Source organism: Apteryx rowi, unplaced genomic scaffold, assembly GCF_003343035.1.
Source record: "Apteryx rowi isolate R43461 unplaced genomic scaffold, aptRow1 scaffold_107, whole genome shotgun sequence".
Taxonomy (NCBI): Eukaryota; Metazoa; Chordata; class Aves; order Apterygiformes; family Apterygidae; genus Apteryx; species Apteryx rowi.
In genome coordinates this window covers 2,276,023-2,292,691 of record NW_020447275.1, presented here as the reverse complement: position 1 = coordinate 2,292,691, position 16,669 = coordinate 2,276,023, and the positions used below count along the sequence as shown (strand labels likewise).

At 37.3% G+C, this 16,669-nt stretch overlaps 1 protein-coding gene across 1 annotated transcript in view; it reads right to left on the bottom strand.

Annotated features, from left to right (window-relative positions):
- Nucleotides 1–16,669, bottom strand: part of INSC (INSC, spindle orientation adaptor protein) — a 168,318-nt gene that overhangs the window by 57,159 nt on the left and 94,490 nt on the right. Inside the window, 4 exon segments of the mRNA XM_026070738.1 lie at nucleotides 7,088–7,201; nucleotides 9,913–10,036; nucleotides 11,734–11,786; nucleotides 12,295–12,640. Coding sequence (XP_025926523.1) covers nucleotides 7,088–7,201; nucleotides 9,913–10,036; nucleotides 11,734–11,786; nucleotides 12,295–12,640 — 637 coding nt within the window.

The following is a 16,669-nucleotide window of genomic DNA, read 5'->3' as shown; positions in this document are numbered from 1 at the left end:
GGAGGTCATGAGCATAAAAAGGCTCACTGAGCAGTGAGGTGAGGAAGTAAAGAGGGAAGAGGAATGGCATCCGGCTCTAAGGAGAGGTATTTTGCAGATTCAACCTCAAATGACTCAGCAATGTGCAGCAAATTCTCTTCAAGCCTCTCCTCCGGATGGAGAAGAACATTTCTAACTAGCCCAAAAGATATCTGAAAAAGTCTTCATAATAAATATTTATTAGAAAGGCAACTGAGGTACAAGGAAGTTAAGGGCAAGATATAATATAAGCTTTTCTGAGAGCAAGTGATCTACTGCACATCCATATGGGACTCAAACTTTTGTCAAGCATTCAGGGTCAGCTCCTCCAAGAAAGATGCAATAAGCAGATACTGCACATCTGCTCCAGCTATCTTCATTTTTCCCTCTCTTTTTAGGACCTTAATATTATAGCACCTAGTCCAATACAGTTAGTATTACACTCTAATTGATCATCAGTTAAATGGATTTCTTTATATAAAAGACTTTTTTCTGTATTGTGCTATCTCCCAACATTTATTTTTACTCTGGAATTGACTTTTGCTGATTATTCTGGTTATCACAAAGCTGAATCAATTTAGAACCAGTCTACTTCAAGTAATGCCAATTTTCTACAAGTGCTCCACTCCACTCATAGAGTTTATAACTTCTGGGGTTTGAGGTCTCCTTATGATCTCAAAACATGAAGATAGAGTTTTAGCAACCAAGACTATGATTTATAAGTTTTAACATGAAAGATCCCAGGATCAAAATCCAGTAGAAATAAGTAATAGAAGACACTTTTGTGAAGGCATCCCCGCAGCAGATGAAACCCCAGACAATGACACAGCAAATTAGTCATGCTGTCTAGTGTTTAAGTGTGTGTCATAAAACATGACAGAGGTGGATTTTATCAACATTTGGTTCCAAACATGGGAAGCTGATCTGCAGGCAGAAACTGGAGCAAAACTTCCCACGTTTTTCTCTGGTTGTTGGAACGAATGCTCCACCTGACTCTCGCTTTCCTCATTTTCTCTTTTTGCTTTTAAAAGGCCTAAACTGGCGGAGATTCCACCATGCTGCCGCCAGTGTAGTTGCCTCCAGATGAGCACTACATATTATGGTCCGAAATTCACAGCACAATATTGGGTTTTTTTTCCTTAGCACAGAGCTTAAAGATTTCTTTTAGGATTTCTCCCTTCCTCATTTCTTACCTCATCCGTGCTACTACTCATTTGTGTTAGAGAGCTTCTTAGTCTTTATAGTTCTGACAGTTTGTGAGAACAACTAGCTGGCTGCCAGGATGAGTCAGCAACATGACCCTTTCCCAGCAGATTATGAAGTTACATGCTAAAACAATGAACATCTGCATTTTAATTTTCACTGCTAAGCTCAAAATGGTTTCTAGTGAGTTGAAGGGTGCCTCCACCTGGAATAAAATTATAGACATTTTTTCAGCAAGGGGTTTAGCATTTCAAAGCCTTTTTAAATTGGTTAAATTGGTTAAACTGGGGGTGGGGGGGAGGGGAAGAGAGGCTGAAACCCTTATCAAAATATAATGCAAGAAACCAGCTCCAGCTAGCCTTATATTATCATGGTTCCTGGTTTGCATGGCCAAGGTTTTGAAGTGCTTTAGATGTGTTCTTTATAGCTTGAGACAGGACGGAAAAACTAAAACAGAGTCCCACAAGACCCCACATTCTTAAGGAGAGTAAGACTTCAAGTTTCCATGACAAATCTGTTGAGTCTTCCTTTCACTGTAAACAAATAATCTCACTTCTCTGGCTAGTTTTTACCAGCAATAAGAAGAACAATCTCAAGGAAACTTCAGCATCTGTGGGAGGTTTTGAGAACTTCGCAAAAATTGAATCCATTCTCACCGTCTTAGTAAGCGCACTGAGTTCCAAATTTTTATCACCTTGCACTTTTTCACTGCCATAAGTAACTACTCAAGTAATTGAATTCAAAATTCTGATCTGTTACGATTCCTCTGCCACATTGCTCACTGAGGCAAGTAACAGAGGCAATACACAGAAGGTGAACGATGATGGTGAGTCAGGACAAAAGCACTTCAGTGCACAGAGGAAACAGACACACAAATCAGGCGATGGAAACACCACCATAATTTGGCAACCAAACACCACTTCGGGTTCTTTTTGTAAGGGGATCCATTTCCTCACATGGAAACCATTTAGCGCATCCTGTGACATATCAATGTAGTATTAGCAATAAATTAAGAGATTTATGTAAATTAAACTATTGTGGAACTCTCACAATGATAAAAAGCACAAGATCAATTTTCCTCAAATTGTTAGTTCTGCATTTCCTTTATACTCAACATTTTAGCATTGATTTTGGATACCACTGAGTGGAGCTCAAATACCAATTTAAAAAAAATTAAACCTCTCAAGCTGTTGCCAGGATCCACTACACATTTCTCAGTCGACCTCATTCACAGCCTTGGGAACAGAGCAGTACCTTTTATGGTGCAAACATCCATCTAAATACAGATCAGAAATAAAATGATTAGATGGTGCTACTTAACCTCTTCTTTGAGCAGGGCACAGGATTGGAACATCACTCCACAAGCAGAAGCTTAAGAAACACGGTTTCTTTCTGTCTATATACACTGGGGATGAGATTATCCTATCCTTGACTTCGCATAATGCCATAGTATTCTCACTTTTTCAGGATCCAAGTATCCTCAATTGTCCAAACTCTGAAGGGGTTACCAGTATGACTGGTCTTGGCAGAGCAATTGGTTTACACTCACCATTAGCAACAGATACTCAGTGAATGAAAACACACTCTGTCAGAGGTAACCTATACTGTGATGATGCCCCTCTTCACCTATGGAGGGATCCTGACCTACTGCAATCAATAAGAGCTTTGCTTCAGCTGACACAAGGCTAGGACCATAATGAATGGGTGAGTAAGGGATGATTTTGGAGGGATTTTTATTATCAGAAAAAGTTGTTTCTTTGAAAGAATAAGGGTCTGTTATTCACCTGAGGTTGCATCTGCAGTAGCTATTTGTCTGTGTGTTATGGAAGCATGAGGGTCAGCACATGACTCCGTTATTTGCCCTTATAAACTCCAAAGCATAGTTCACACCTCTTCTTCTCACATTTTGTTCATTCTGACAATTCCCATAAAAGGAAAATGATGGTTTCAAGGTATCTCTAAAATTACATCTTTAATAATATCTAACTCCTCTGTACACAGAGCTTAAGATGTGTTGCTGTTTCTCTGTGTACTCGTTGCCTATATGTACAGCTGACTGTAAAGTTTCTCCCTACTTGACGTGGTTCGTACTTAAGAAGTACTGTCAGGAAAGACACTAAAACAACACCAATGGTGCTGAAGGAAGTGGTAATACATCAAGTGGCACAAAGAAAACTGTATTTGAAGCAATGTCCAGAAGCCTGTTGGAGCCTATCATGCTACTGGGGTTTCCTGCAGAATCCCTGAGCTTTATTTAAATTGAAGATTGGGGGTTTGGGGCTTTTTTTCCCCCCCATTCTAATAAGACGACTGTGGAAATACACTTTGCATTTCCTTTTTATGTAGAGGCTCTGGTAGTGTATTATGAAACCATTTTTACTTTTGTCCTAGACAGAACTGCAAGACAGTTGGTTCTCTTACATATGACATGCTTGCAGACATGAGCCTCTGCAGATAAGCAGACATAAGTTCCAGGAGACACTGTAGCTGTCTCTTGGAGTTTGCAAACAAGAAGGTCTGCCAGGGGCCACTGTGGAGCAGTATACTGGATCTCATAAAATTCCTTTTCAGTGTCAGCCTGAAAGCCTGGAAGAAAGGCATTCCTGTGAAAACATCTCTGCATCCTGGCAGACTGCAAAAACGCCAAAAGCAAATGATGGAAAGTTCATCTCTCTCCGTCTCCTCTCAGTCAATCAATTCATGCAAGTATTTGTAAAAATACTATGCACTCAATTCTCACATCCTTTCAGGAAACTGGATCGCTTCGCCCTTTCAGAAAACTGGATTTTTATTTATTTATTTATTTTTTTTACATGGGTCTTAAAATTGTTTATTACAGTGCTTCTTTTTAAGTGGATGTTTGTCTGTCATTCACATAACTCCAGTAAAAGTATTAATAACTGATACAACTGGTACTACTAAAGCCATGATGAAAGCAAAGGCTATTCACTACATTTTTAAATGAATGCCTAACTGACTTTTGCCCAGTACATAAAACATTTTCACCAATGGAGGATGCAAAATGGCAATTATCTGGCTGCACCTATTCAGAACTATTCTGCCTCTGCAGATAGGTGGAGATTTGGTGCTGAGGAAATCCTCAGCTGCTTCTGTAGTGCAGCTTTCAGAGCTTGTTGAGGGCTTTATTTTGATTCTGTGATTTCAGTGTCTCTGTCTTCACAAAAATGCTTTTGTTCCATTTTCTGTGAAACAGGTATTTCTGCCCTCAATTAGGTTCCACATATATACTACCTGGCTGATTTCTGAATACTATTGTGGCACTTTTAGGTAGAGATGCTGCTATGTAGCATGAAACATACTAGTTGATTTGTTCCTTTCATATTATGAACCTGGCTCATTAGCATTGAAATTGAGCATTTTAAGGACCTTAACTGTACAACAGCATTAGTATACTCTATTAAGTTAAAAGGGAAAAATCAATTGCAGCAAAGCTAAAGAAACAAAACTGGAGTAGGGATGGAATGAATAGAGAGGGAGTGAATAAGAGACGGAATCACTGTTCAACTGTTCAAACTATTAACACCCACTGTGCCAGAAATATTCTTATTTATACCAGTGGATTTTGGATTATGCCCCAGACTACTTGTTCATCATTTGCCAGATCATTCAGACCGTACACTGGTCTTGAAAACATAAATAAAAGGAACTAACATCAGTTACGTTATAACCAGGGTACATCATGAACACACTCCATTTTTTCAGGTTCATCATTAACAAACTCTTTTAACTGCTTTCAGTATTAAAGTTTGATTGACTTTTTGAGTTACAATATACTGAAATCAGTCAAATTCTGGTGTCTGAACTGTTAACCAGTTAACCACAAATTCTTTTAAAAATGCTTTTTAATCTATCCTTGCCACTATTTTAATTTCTGTTTTAAATGCTCTCTCAAGAGAATTAACAATAAGTTGATTCCATTCCTTCTGTGATCATTAAATAATGATTTCTCTTGATGGTCCTCACAGGTTTCAATAGTGTCCTAATGGGCATAATTTCAATACATCTTCAATTTTAAAGTTAAAAGCCCTGAAGTCTCTTTTTCATTGGCAGCAAATATTTCTAAAAACCTGCTAAAATGAGTGATACATTAAAATAATTTATCTGTTTATTGCCCTTTTCAGTGGAAAATTGTAGGAAAAACAATCAAGGAAATTCACAATATTCCAGAAATTCAGTCAATATGTCATAAAGAAGCACTTTGCATTTTTGAAACTCATCAGAAAAAAAAAATGCAGATGGTATTCTCAAGCTGCAAACATACTGTAAAAAGCAGCTGAAGGTTTTCTCTTATGGGAACAGGAAAGTCACTGTGTTGTTGGTTCTACCAAGCTGTCATCTCTCCATTACAGTGCATTATAGTATAATGTCATAAAATAAATACTCGCTGGACAAATATGCTGTGTTTGGGATCTGCCAAGCAGTCTGGAATGTGTTTTACTTCATGATGAAACCATAATTATTTAGCTCCTCTGGTGACAGCAGCAACAAAATACTCGGATACTTATTTCGGTCTGAATAACATTTTGAACTTTTGAGGCATATCATAATGTTATCTCAGTATTCTGAACCAGCTTGACCTAGAAAAAAAATCTAATAAAGATAGTCAGTTTACACTTATTCCCATAATTCTTGCTGAAGAGTCTTTGGAGAGAAACAGCAAAAGACTGCCAAAGACAGACACTCTTTACTAGTCATGTATTTTAGGACTAAACTCAGAGCTGAGCTGCAAGCCAAGGAATTAGATCCAAATCTTTTGCTTCATGTCTCTTTGTCACCGTCACCACCCACCTATCTCTGGCATGTGCAAAACAATACCCTGAACAAGGAACTGAGATATTAACAGAATTTCCATGTTATAAAGCAGAGGCCCACTAAGAAGTTACTCCTCCTGGCTCATTGCTTTTCCAGTCCAATGTGTGTTCCCCCAACATATAGGTTTTAAGTTCTGATTCAACAGATAAAATTCATTTTGGGAGGAATGTGCTGTATATGTTAGCAGACTTCACAAACTGACATCTGAAAATCTTAATCTGGAATCAGCCTTGATTTTAAGCTCAGCAATTGATCAAGTTTGAAAGACTTAAGACAGCTATAAATCACAAGGACTTAGAAGCTTCCCCATTCCTGTGCTTGCCCATGCAACTTTAGTCTAAATCTCTCATCTACAAGATACTGAGTTATCAATATTAAGTGGGCCAGCTGAACCTATTCAGAGGTTCTTCCCATTTTGCTTATGTTTTGGTGACTGAATAAATGGCACCATCTGGGCTGTATAAGCGCAAGATAAAGCAATTCATCTCCAGTAAGCAGGAATTTTGGAGAGCACAGGAGGGGCAGAGGTGGGGAAAATAAAATAACAGCCTTCCAATGCCTAAGAGGAGGTTATCAATAAGACAGAGTCAGGCCCTTTACAGCAGCACCCAGCACAAGGACAAGAAAAAACTGGCATAAATTCAAACAAGAGAGGTTCTAATTGGATATAGGGGGGGAAAAAAATTAAAAAATTCACCATCAGGACCAGGACATTGGACTAGATGTCTCCTGAGTTCCCTTCAAACCTGAATTATTCTGTGAAATATCTACATTATGAAGAATCATTAACTGAAAGGAGCCCTATTGTCTGCTATCTCCTTACTGTTGCATGCTCAATTTATTTTTAAAACCACAAAAGAAAGAAAAGTTTCTCGAACTGTTTTTCTTTGACCTGGATTATCTATCTCCTGAAACACAGAATTTTATCTCCTACTGTACATTTAAAAGCTCGCAACCACTACTGTGCTGAGTAAAATAATTAATTCACTAGTATCACTAGTTTTACTTTGAATTAATCCATATACACCCTTACCTTAGCTATGATGCGGCACAGATGAGCACCTTCCTGGGTAAGGCTGAATAAACTACTAATAGCCAACTCAGTAATGTACACATTGTCTGACAATTCTATTTGTCTCAGCAGGTTCTGTGTGACATAAGATAATAAACATCAGTTATTTCCAGTGAAAAACATTACCATGTTGTATTTAAAGTTGAAATGGAGTGGAAAATCTAGTCCATTAAATCAATGTCATGTTACTTCTCACCCAGAAAAAGGGGGAAAAAACATGGGCAGGAGTCTGACTCTGATAACACTTTACCACATTTATTTATATTTGAATAATGTAACCAAGAATAGATAGTGATCTTTAAAATAAATATGAATGGAGTAAGAAAACAGATATGAGTTTGAAAGTATTCATAAAGAGCTCCACAGCTATTTAGTAAATTATTATTTGTTTTGGCCTAGAATTAAACTAAAATTTTCAGAAATTCTTAGTGCAGAGGCTGTATCACAAGATGATACAAAATTTCCACCTTGTTATTGCTACAACCTAATACTGTTTTCTAAGGCCATGGATTATCACTATTCTCAATCTACACAGAAAATCTCATTAACCAATACAGGCAATTCTCTTAGAGAAATATAGTTTAATTCTCCAATATATGAAATAGATTAAATACTTCTATCTTTCTAAAGAGTTTTAAATAGCTTTTGCATGTGTGCCATTGCAGCTGCACAGATTAACAGAGCTGTTAGAATAATATGAAGTTTATTGAATTTTACCCTCTCTGTAAGTGCATATAATCACTACAGGAAGAACAAGTTATATTCCTCAGAAGAAAGAAGGTAAACATTTTCATTTTCAGTACAACTTGGTAAGAAGTGCAAAGAAATAAGCCACACTTTACACTGTGATTGATACAAAATTCAATTATCTTCCCTTTAAAAGGCTGTGTTCTCCTTTCTCCCACTTCTAGCATTTCTCCTTAGAAAAATGTTCTGAAAAAGGCATAACTTATTGGTTTATACTTTGAAATTGATCCTATCCTGAATAAAATCTTGATACACTAATTGGAAAAGAAACTCTTGTGAAAACAATTTAAGCTGCAAGTCCTGGCCTCTAACACAGACACATAGACTGCTTCAGACTGGCAGACTACCCACAGACAGCATGGTTGTATGGCAGAAGTCAGCACACGACCTGACCAAAAAGCTCAGAAAACTGCTTCTAAAACTGTTTTTATTAATGATTTCTCCTCTAAGTCTTCAGCCATGCAAATACACAGTATGATGCAAAGTAATTAATTTGGCTTCCTTAAAAGAAAAAGAGAGTAGGATTTAATACATGTCATTAACTGTCAAAGTGTCCAAGACAGAACTATTAACAATGAAGAACTATTACTTTTCAGGTTAAAAAGACTAGGCATCAAACAATCACACCCTACTCACTGAATTTGTCATTTAGAACCCTTTAATGATGTGCAATTATTTACTTACTTAGACTCATACATGGCATTTCATGTAGTTCTCATAAATCCTAACCAAAGTGCATTAGCAAGAAGCTTGTTAGTTTGACTGTAACTCTGAGAATATATTCTGGGGGTTCTCACTTCCTCGCAGTAATCTCTTAAAACTATGAAGGATGATTATGAAAGAGACACACAACAATAGGGTTTGCTATCTGAAAGCACCAAGGTACATTAGAATTTAAGCAACACCATGCAGTAATTTTGTTTTACAAAGTAGTAAATTCCTTCTTCACTTAGCCCCTCATTTTCTTTTTTTCATGCAGGTGCAGCATAAAATTTCAGTATCACATCAGTTCTGAAAGATGTACAAACAAATTGAGCATAACTACATTTGGTTTTTTAGTTTTTTTGAGGAAGATGAGAGGGTGCAAAGGGATTAATAATGAGATGTCCAGAAAGAAACCAATTTAAGTCAAGATAGATTAGTTAGACTTACAAGTTGCTATTATCTCAAAAATGCTCTAATGGAAAAAAATTAATACATTTGTAGTCATAGTCTAACTACTCAGTGTATTTACCTACCTTTTAATCACCACTGGAATTTACACATCATGTCTGCAAAGATGCATCATTACTTCTGAAAGGTTATACGTATATGAAGGACTTTACTCTCAAATCCTCACACTCTTGGTTGGCTATTGGTTTAGTTGATCTTTTTTGTTTGCCATGTAAGGGGTTATTTTCTCTTTTGATGCAAAAAGAATGCTGATAGTCACGTATAGCTTGCATACTATGTTATATTTTATCACTACTTCTTAGAGTCTATGATATGCACTGGTTTAAAAAATAAGTGCACTGTAATAATATACGTTATACACACATGTTATAAAAGGTTTAGTTTTTAATGAGAATCATTGAGAGGGGGCAGGAGTTTTTTCAAGGTTTCTAAAGAAAGGCATTGTCTACATAAGGTGAGAGTAAATTGGTCCAGAGGTTTTGTTAACAAGACACTGTCCAGAGATTAGCTTCCTTGCAGTGAAAGAGGCCTAACAGGAAAAGCAATCAAATACAGTGAGCCACAAGATCATTTTGTTGCAGATACTGGAATCAGGTCAATGAGTGTTAAAAATGAAGAAAGCTTGTGTTCTGGAAAAACTAGATTAATGCATATGGAATAACTGTAAAGCCATGATCAAAAATAAAGTTATTGGAGAATCTGAGACTATGCTTTCTCAGAAAACAAACATCTACATCTCTTTGCAGGATATTTGAATCACTGATCATAGGTTTGCTGAAAATTGAGAGCTGTAATTATATTCCTCCCCAAATGGATATTTTCCTTCAGGATAACATACTTTAAAAAAAAAAAAAATTTAAACTGACCTGTGCCTTGTGTGTTAAAACCAGCTCTATCAACTGGCCAAAATACTGAGCAACAGTAGTGAGTGTTTCATTAATACAAGATTTCATGGATTTCAGTATCTGTTCATCTTCAGTCTGTATGCACCTGGAAAGAAGGAGAAAGGGAAAAGATGAAGGAAAAAAAGATGCCATAGGCAACAATTGTTTTATCAAGTTGACTGTCACACGTAACTTCTTGACGGTGCGTCAGTATGTTAATAATGGGGATATAATGGGGATTCAGTTGTTCACACCAGGACACACACTTTGTGTCACTAATATCACAGCAGATTTTGTTAAAGCATTGTCTACACATAGTAAGTATAACAGCAAATGGTAACTGTGGACATTAATTATAATATCAAGATAACAGTTTACTTCACAGACTGCAGGCCAATTTCTGCTGCAGATGCTCTGCATTTATACTAGTGTAACTCTTCTATTTTTGACCTATGCTTATAGTTACAGTCCACTGTGGTGTACCTGTATTTCACCTGCAGCTGTGTCTCTTTCAAGACCAAAGAAGTAGTTTCAATAATCTTCATTTCTTTATTTGCTTTGCCATATTTTAAGGGCAGCAGGATAAGGGCCTAAAATGAGTGTGTCCCCAGATCAGTAAAGCTGTTTTAAACTTACACAGTGTACCCAAAAGCAAAATTCAGCTTTCTATGCAAAAAGATTATATAGAGCAGCTTTACAGAGTTAGTATAATTATTCTGTAACCTGTGATACTTGGCTGCAACTGAACACACAAGATAAAGATGGAAAACATTATACAGTTCAAATGAAATAACTAGTACTTCCTCTCAGAAATGCATTCATTTAAATTGTCAAAACATTCCACCAGTGCAAACCACCATAATGGAAGATATGCCTAGTTTGGTTGAGCAGTGTCTCCATCTACACAACAGTCCCCTTTTTCAGCTGTACCCATCTCTCACCCATGACCTGTATCAACTTTTTGTCAAACACCCAAGGAGTGAAAGGGATGATCTGGGGCAGACACTACAACATTGGAGCTCTCATTAAAGTTGATACTATATGTCCCAAAGGAGCATATACAAGTTTCTAAGCTCTGTGGGTTTGGCAAAAACCAGCAGCACTCAAGAAATGTTCTTTCCTGATAATTAGCTGGTGTCTTTTTCCCTGATGATCTCTGGAGCAGAATGACATGCACAGTGTTTAAAGTAAATAGAAAAAGACTGTTGGTTGAACTATGGTGGAGAGAATAACTTCTGTCAGTCAGGGGAAAACACCATGATAAGAACCATAAAGGAAATTCTTTTCTGGTCTCTTATATAGACAGCATTCTAGAGTGCATGGAGCTAAGTAAACCTACAACCACAATTTAAAGGAATATATATTTATTCGTGTTTGATTTACTAATACATGGATATGTTCATGCAGGAACACGTAGTACCCCAATTTCACAACATAAGTTTTCACACACAGACTGAAATCTTGTCTCTGAAGAACTCAATGGGAGTTTCGTCACTGATATCATTAGAGCCAGACTTTCCCCCTTGATGTCCCAAAGCCCTGAAAAATCTACTTGCACACAGCTTTGTGTCTGTGTGAGGCTCTTTGTGCAACAACAGATCCCCATCTTTCAGTAGGATGTACTTTAGATAAAAGCAACTCACTTCACCCACAGGGTGAAGGCTTTCATTCAGAAAGCCTTTCAGAGCTGCAGGGGCCCAGTTCAAACTTTTGAGAGTGTTAGTGGATTTGTACTTCTCATTAGAAATTCTGCAACATAATAAAACAGCAAAATTAGTATTTCAGCCAGAAAATTTAAATTACCTTTCTGTGAATGCTGTAAACTCTGAACATTTGTCTATTAAAAGTTTCTCAAACTGCAGAGAAAGAAAGAAAGAGGCTTTAAAGCAATATACCATATACATGATTGTTCTTAAAAAATAAATAATGCTTGTTTATAGTAAGTAGATAAAAACCTCTTCAGAAACCTAATATTTTATATGAACACCCTTTTTCCACTTTCTTTTCTAAGCAATATGAGCAGAAATAAAACTGAAGATAACGAAAAAAAGTGACATTTTATACATCTTAATGGAAAAGAGACCTCACAGATAGGGAGGTCTAATTACTTCAGTCCAGTGGTCCTCAAAAACTAAATTTTTTTCAACATGATTTGTCACCATTTACAACATTCAGAATTATGATTAAAAAAAGGATCCAAACTGAGACAAAAATGTTTCAACAATGAAAAAGGGACTAGAAAGTGTTAACCAAGCACCAGTAATGGTATGCAAATATTTCTTACAAAGTGCTTAAAATAAATAGCAATTATTACAATTAAAAAGTTAAACAAGGCAAATAAGACATCTGGTAAGGCACCCCCACCTGGTGCATTTCTTCTGAAGAATTCCTGGTGAATATATTGTATTCATTTATCATTGAACGTACATGGCAGTTGACTCGTACTGTCATGCTGTGGACTCTTTGCCATCTATTCTTCTCCAGTTTTTGAGCAATCCTGGTCAACTCTGTGCTTATGATCCAAGCTCTTTTTAATAGCAATTGCAAATTATCACATGTACTATATTGTGAGGAAAGGATAAGTTCATTTTGTTCATCCTTCTCAATGCTGATCGGTTTGGACTGGAGAATACACATACATTCACAATCTGTCATCAACTTCAAATCTTCCATCCATCGCTGAACAGAGTCCACCTGAATTAAGTGCATGCTAGAAGACAGAAAAAGAGAGGGAAGAATAAGGTAAAGCAAAACAATCTTAAGTAATTTAGACTAGCCTTCAGAAATACAATATTTAAGCTACATCCACCTACCAGGTGGCAACTGATTGAGCAAATAACTTACCTGTAGTAATGCAGCAGCATGTTTCCTATTCCAAAGATGGGTTTTATTTTTCTAATCACCTTTACACCACATAGCCTGCTATAAAATTGTTTGTGTAAAATCAGTAGGGACTAGAGGTAAGTAAACTTGAACAGTTTAGACAAAGGTTCTGGCAGAACAGGCCCCAAAGTTCCTTGTAAATTCAGCGTTTAATATGACAGCAAAGGAGCGTTTGCTTGTTGTTTGTGGGACTGTAGTGCCAGCTTTTCCTAAGCACTCTTTACCTGTTAGTCACTGAACAGAAAAAGTTTTACCTTGCAGCACCTCTCAAAGCCCTTACATCCACACTGACACAACCAAACCAAGGCAACTAATGATACTGTCAGCAACATCAGTTTCTGCCATATCACAATGCCATAACCTCAGCTGGGTTCTCTTCCTGGCAAAGCTCTTTACCCTCCCCCTTTTTTCATACTACTCTCTGTATGATTTTGACATCCAGTTTGCAAAGTGCATTTTCTGCACTACTGCCAAGGTTCTGTGAACTGGTCAGTCTGAAAGAAATTCTTCACAGAGTATACCCTAACACAAGGCTGGTGAGTAATAAGCCTGCATTCTGCACCCTTGCACCCTCCAGCAGTGACACAGACAATAAACATGGCACCCAAGAGAGCAGTTGTACATCTGGGCCATTCTGAGCTTGTCTGTGTGAGGGATCCTGAGTCCCCCGGAGAATCAAGGTAGAGTTACCTAAAACTTCTACTTATAGTGAGCTGCCCAGATCTGACCGAAAAAACTCTTATTCCTTGCCCCCCACAACACACACCTACAGAGCCAGGCAGACAGAACTAGTGTTATTAATTTTACATGACTAAAGGTCACATGGAGTAGAGGCTGCAGAACCGCGTTCCTCCTTACCCACTTGGTCTCTGCAGGCAGGCTCTGGCTTCTGCTTTTGCTTCACTTAACTCAGGGACTTCCTCAGTGGCAGCAACACTGACCCCTTTGATTCGCGGAAGTTTGTTCCCTCTCTCTGAAGCCTGTCTGGCCGATCACTGCCTCCTGCAGACTCTCAGTCACCCTGCACAAAGCTGCAGGCTCACAGCTTCATACTTTGGCTCTCACCTCACACATCTAAGACTGGAACTCTGTTTCCCTTTGTAGGTTCCCCAACTCCCCAAGGAAAAAGCATCAGCTCTGCAAAGGGATCCCATCTGACCCTTGCTTTCAAACCCAGGACCAAACAGACACCATTTGTCTCCAGAAATCAGACTTAAAAAAAAAAAAAAAAAAAAATTGTTCAGGTTTACCAGCAGATCCAGATTATTTCAGCTACCATTTCCCCCTTCCTAACTCTCACAAGAGATTGGTTATCATCATCTTTCTATAAATCTAAGGGACAGTTATAAACAGCTAAAGGAAAAAGACACAGGAGTTAAGAAGAAAGTCTTTCTTAATTTATTTTCAAATTGTTTAAATTTTCCTTCTCTTATCTTTTTCCACAAGCTTAAAAAATTCTTAATGATGGCTGCTGAAATTAGAATTAGTGAATCATTACATGGCATATTTACATGGCATAACCCAAGCCTACGAGAAAATTTTTGATCTTGTAATGGTAAAGAGAGATTTCATCAACATCTGTCCCCCCTAGCCCCATTATATCCCTCTCAACACAAGGTCACTCACTGCTAAAAAAGGCAAAGCAAGAGGCCAAGAGTTTGAAGAGTCCCTGGCAAGTCTCCGTGGCATGGTTCTTCAGTGTGCAGTCTGATACATTCTGAAGGACATGATTTTCAGGTAGCATTTAACCTATCACTGTCAATAATGTATTGCAGCTATTCTTGATTTGCATGTCTAAAACGGTTTCCACAGAATTTATAACAAGCATAACTAACTGACATAATGTTCACCCACACAACAGACTTTCAAAAGCAGCACTTAGTAGGAATTTCAGATCACTCAGCTGCAACAAATGTAAGAAACATTCTGTCAGTTTTCATCAGCTGAAAATTTAGCCCTTAAAATTTTGGTGAGTCTTCTCAATATGAAATCCCTCAAATTTTTAGTACCTCTTTTTCTAGCAAAAGATGGATTAGTACTAGAGGAGTCCAAAGAAAGGAAAATGGAAGTTAAAGAAGAAATTCAGTGAAAGCAAACACAGCTGGACTTAGTTATGACTTTATTCAAACTTCCATCAGTATCATATAGCTACTCTTAGAACGTAGTTGATTGCTATATACCTTCTGGCTATGTGGTGCAGCAGTTTGTATTCAGTTTTTCAAGATGCTATATACCAGAAAGAAAGTTTGTATTATATCCCCCTTTCTTTTAATCCAGATACTGATTTATTGCATTCAGCACCACAGTAATAATGCTCTGTGCTGTTATATAAAGCCTTGCTGCAAGAACAGACTCTTCAATTGCATTAGCCAAGCTAAAGATGACTGAGCAGAAGGCCTTGTTAATTCTTTTGCTTCCATTTATACACTGAGCACCAGCTGAATTCAAGAAATCCTCTCCTAAAGTGCTGAAGTAACATTGCATAAATGACCAAAATTTGTTACATACATACAAAGAAGATGCTCACCTCAAAGGTCGTTTAATATAAGCTAGTCGTGAACAAGATAAAAGAGACAAGTTTCACTGATCCAGTCCCCTTTTTCACCGCATTGGATGAAGCTACTTTTAATTTTAAACTTTACAGGCTACTGCTATTTAAGGTCTTTATTCCACTCAGCTTTGAATACTGTGTAATTGCATTTCGTGATCAATTGTGGCTCTCTATTTTTGCTATATGTAGTCTCCTTATAGCTTTTTTGGATCTGAAGCAAGGTTCCCTAATAGACAAAAATAACAACTTTAGAAGTTTGAGACGATGATTTATAATGACATGCACAGTTTGCATGCTGTACAGGATAAACTCATTTGACATAGAATAATGGATTTTGCAATTCTAAAGTGCTCTATGATAATTGATTAAATCTCTAATTAGTAGGTACAAATAAACTCCTACATTACACATTTGCATGGAAAAACCTAGAATTGAAGGTTAGTCAGATAAAACAAAAAATTGTTGGTGTTGCTTTCAATCCAAAAGAGCCAGTTTTCACTCTGATGAGAAAAAGGGATGATGAAGTTGTACAAAAAAGAGGTACAGATTTTAAAGAATTTCTCTTTGTTAGCCTGTGTTCCCAGTACAGTCACTGACAGAAGTCCAACTGTCGAATTTGGAATGTCCTGTTATGTGAAACCTTGTATTGGTAACTCACAACAATGGCAGAAATAATATCATTCTCCCTCCTTCAGACAAAAGAATCACAGAAAACTCTCCCTGTTCACTATGTCAGTGTTTCTGTGACACTGTTCTTTTTGGAAAAAAAAAATCATTATTAGTCAAGAGAAATACATAAATGATTCCCCTTCATCCACATCTCCCTGTACCCAAAGAGGAAAATCTTCCTGAACATTCAGCAGATGAATCTGCAGATCAATTTTTTATATATTAAAATAAGCAAAGTAAAAAATGTGAGCATTCATAATTAGCTTTTAAAATCATATTTCAGACAGCATTTACTGAACTCGGAAAACAAGCTGAAAATTTCCATCTTACCTCCCATTACTGAAAAGATACTACAGATATAAAATAAGAACAGTCATAATGGGTCAAACCAAAAAATCTGTCTAGCCCATTATCTTGCTCCCAACATGGCCATTAGCAGATGCATAAGGGAAGATTATAGCAGACATGGCAAGAGCTGAGCAACCCCTCCTTCCCATCTTCTGGCAATTAGTGCTTTAGGGACTTCCTAAGCCAGAAGTTGTGTCTGAGCAGGATGTTTACACAATTCATGGAACAAAAGTAGCCATTAATCCCTTTTTGAACTCAGTTATGCTTTTGGCCTTTAAAACAACAACA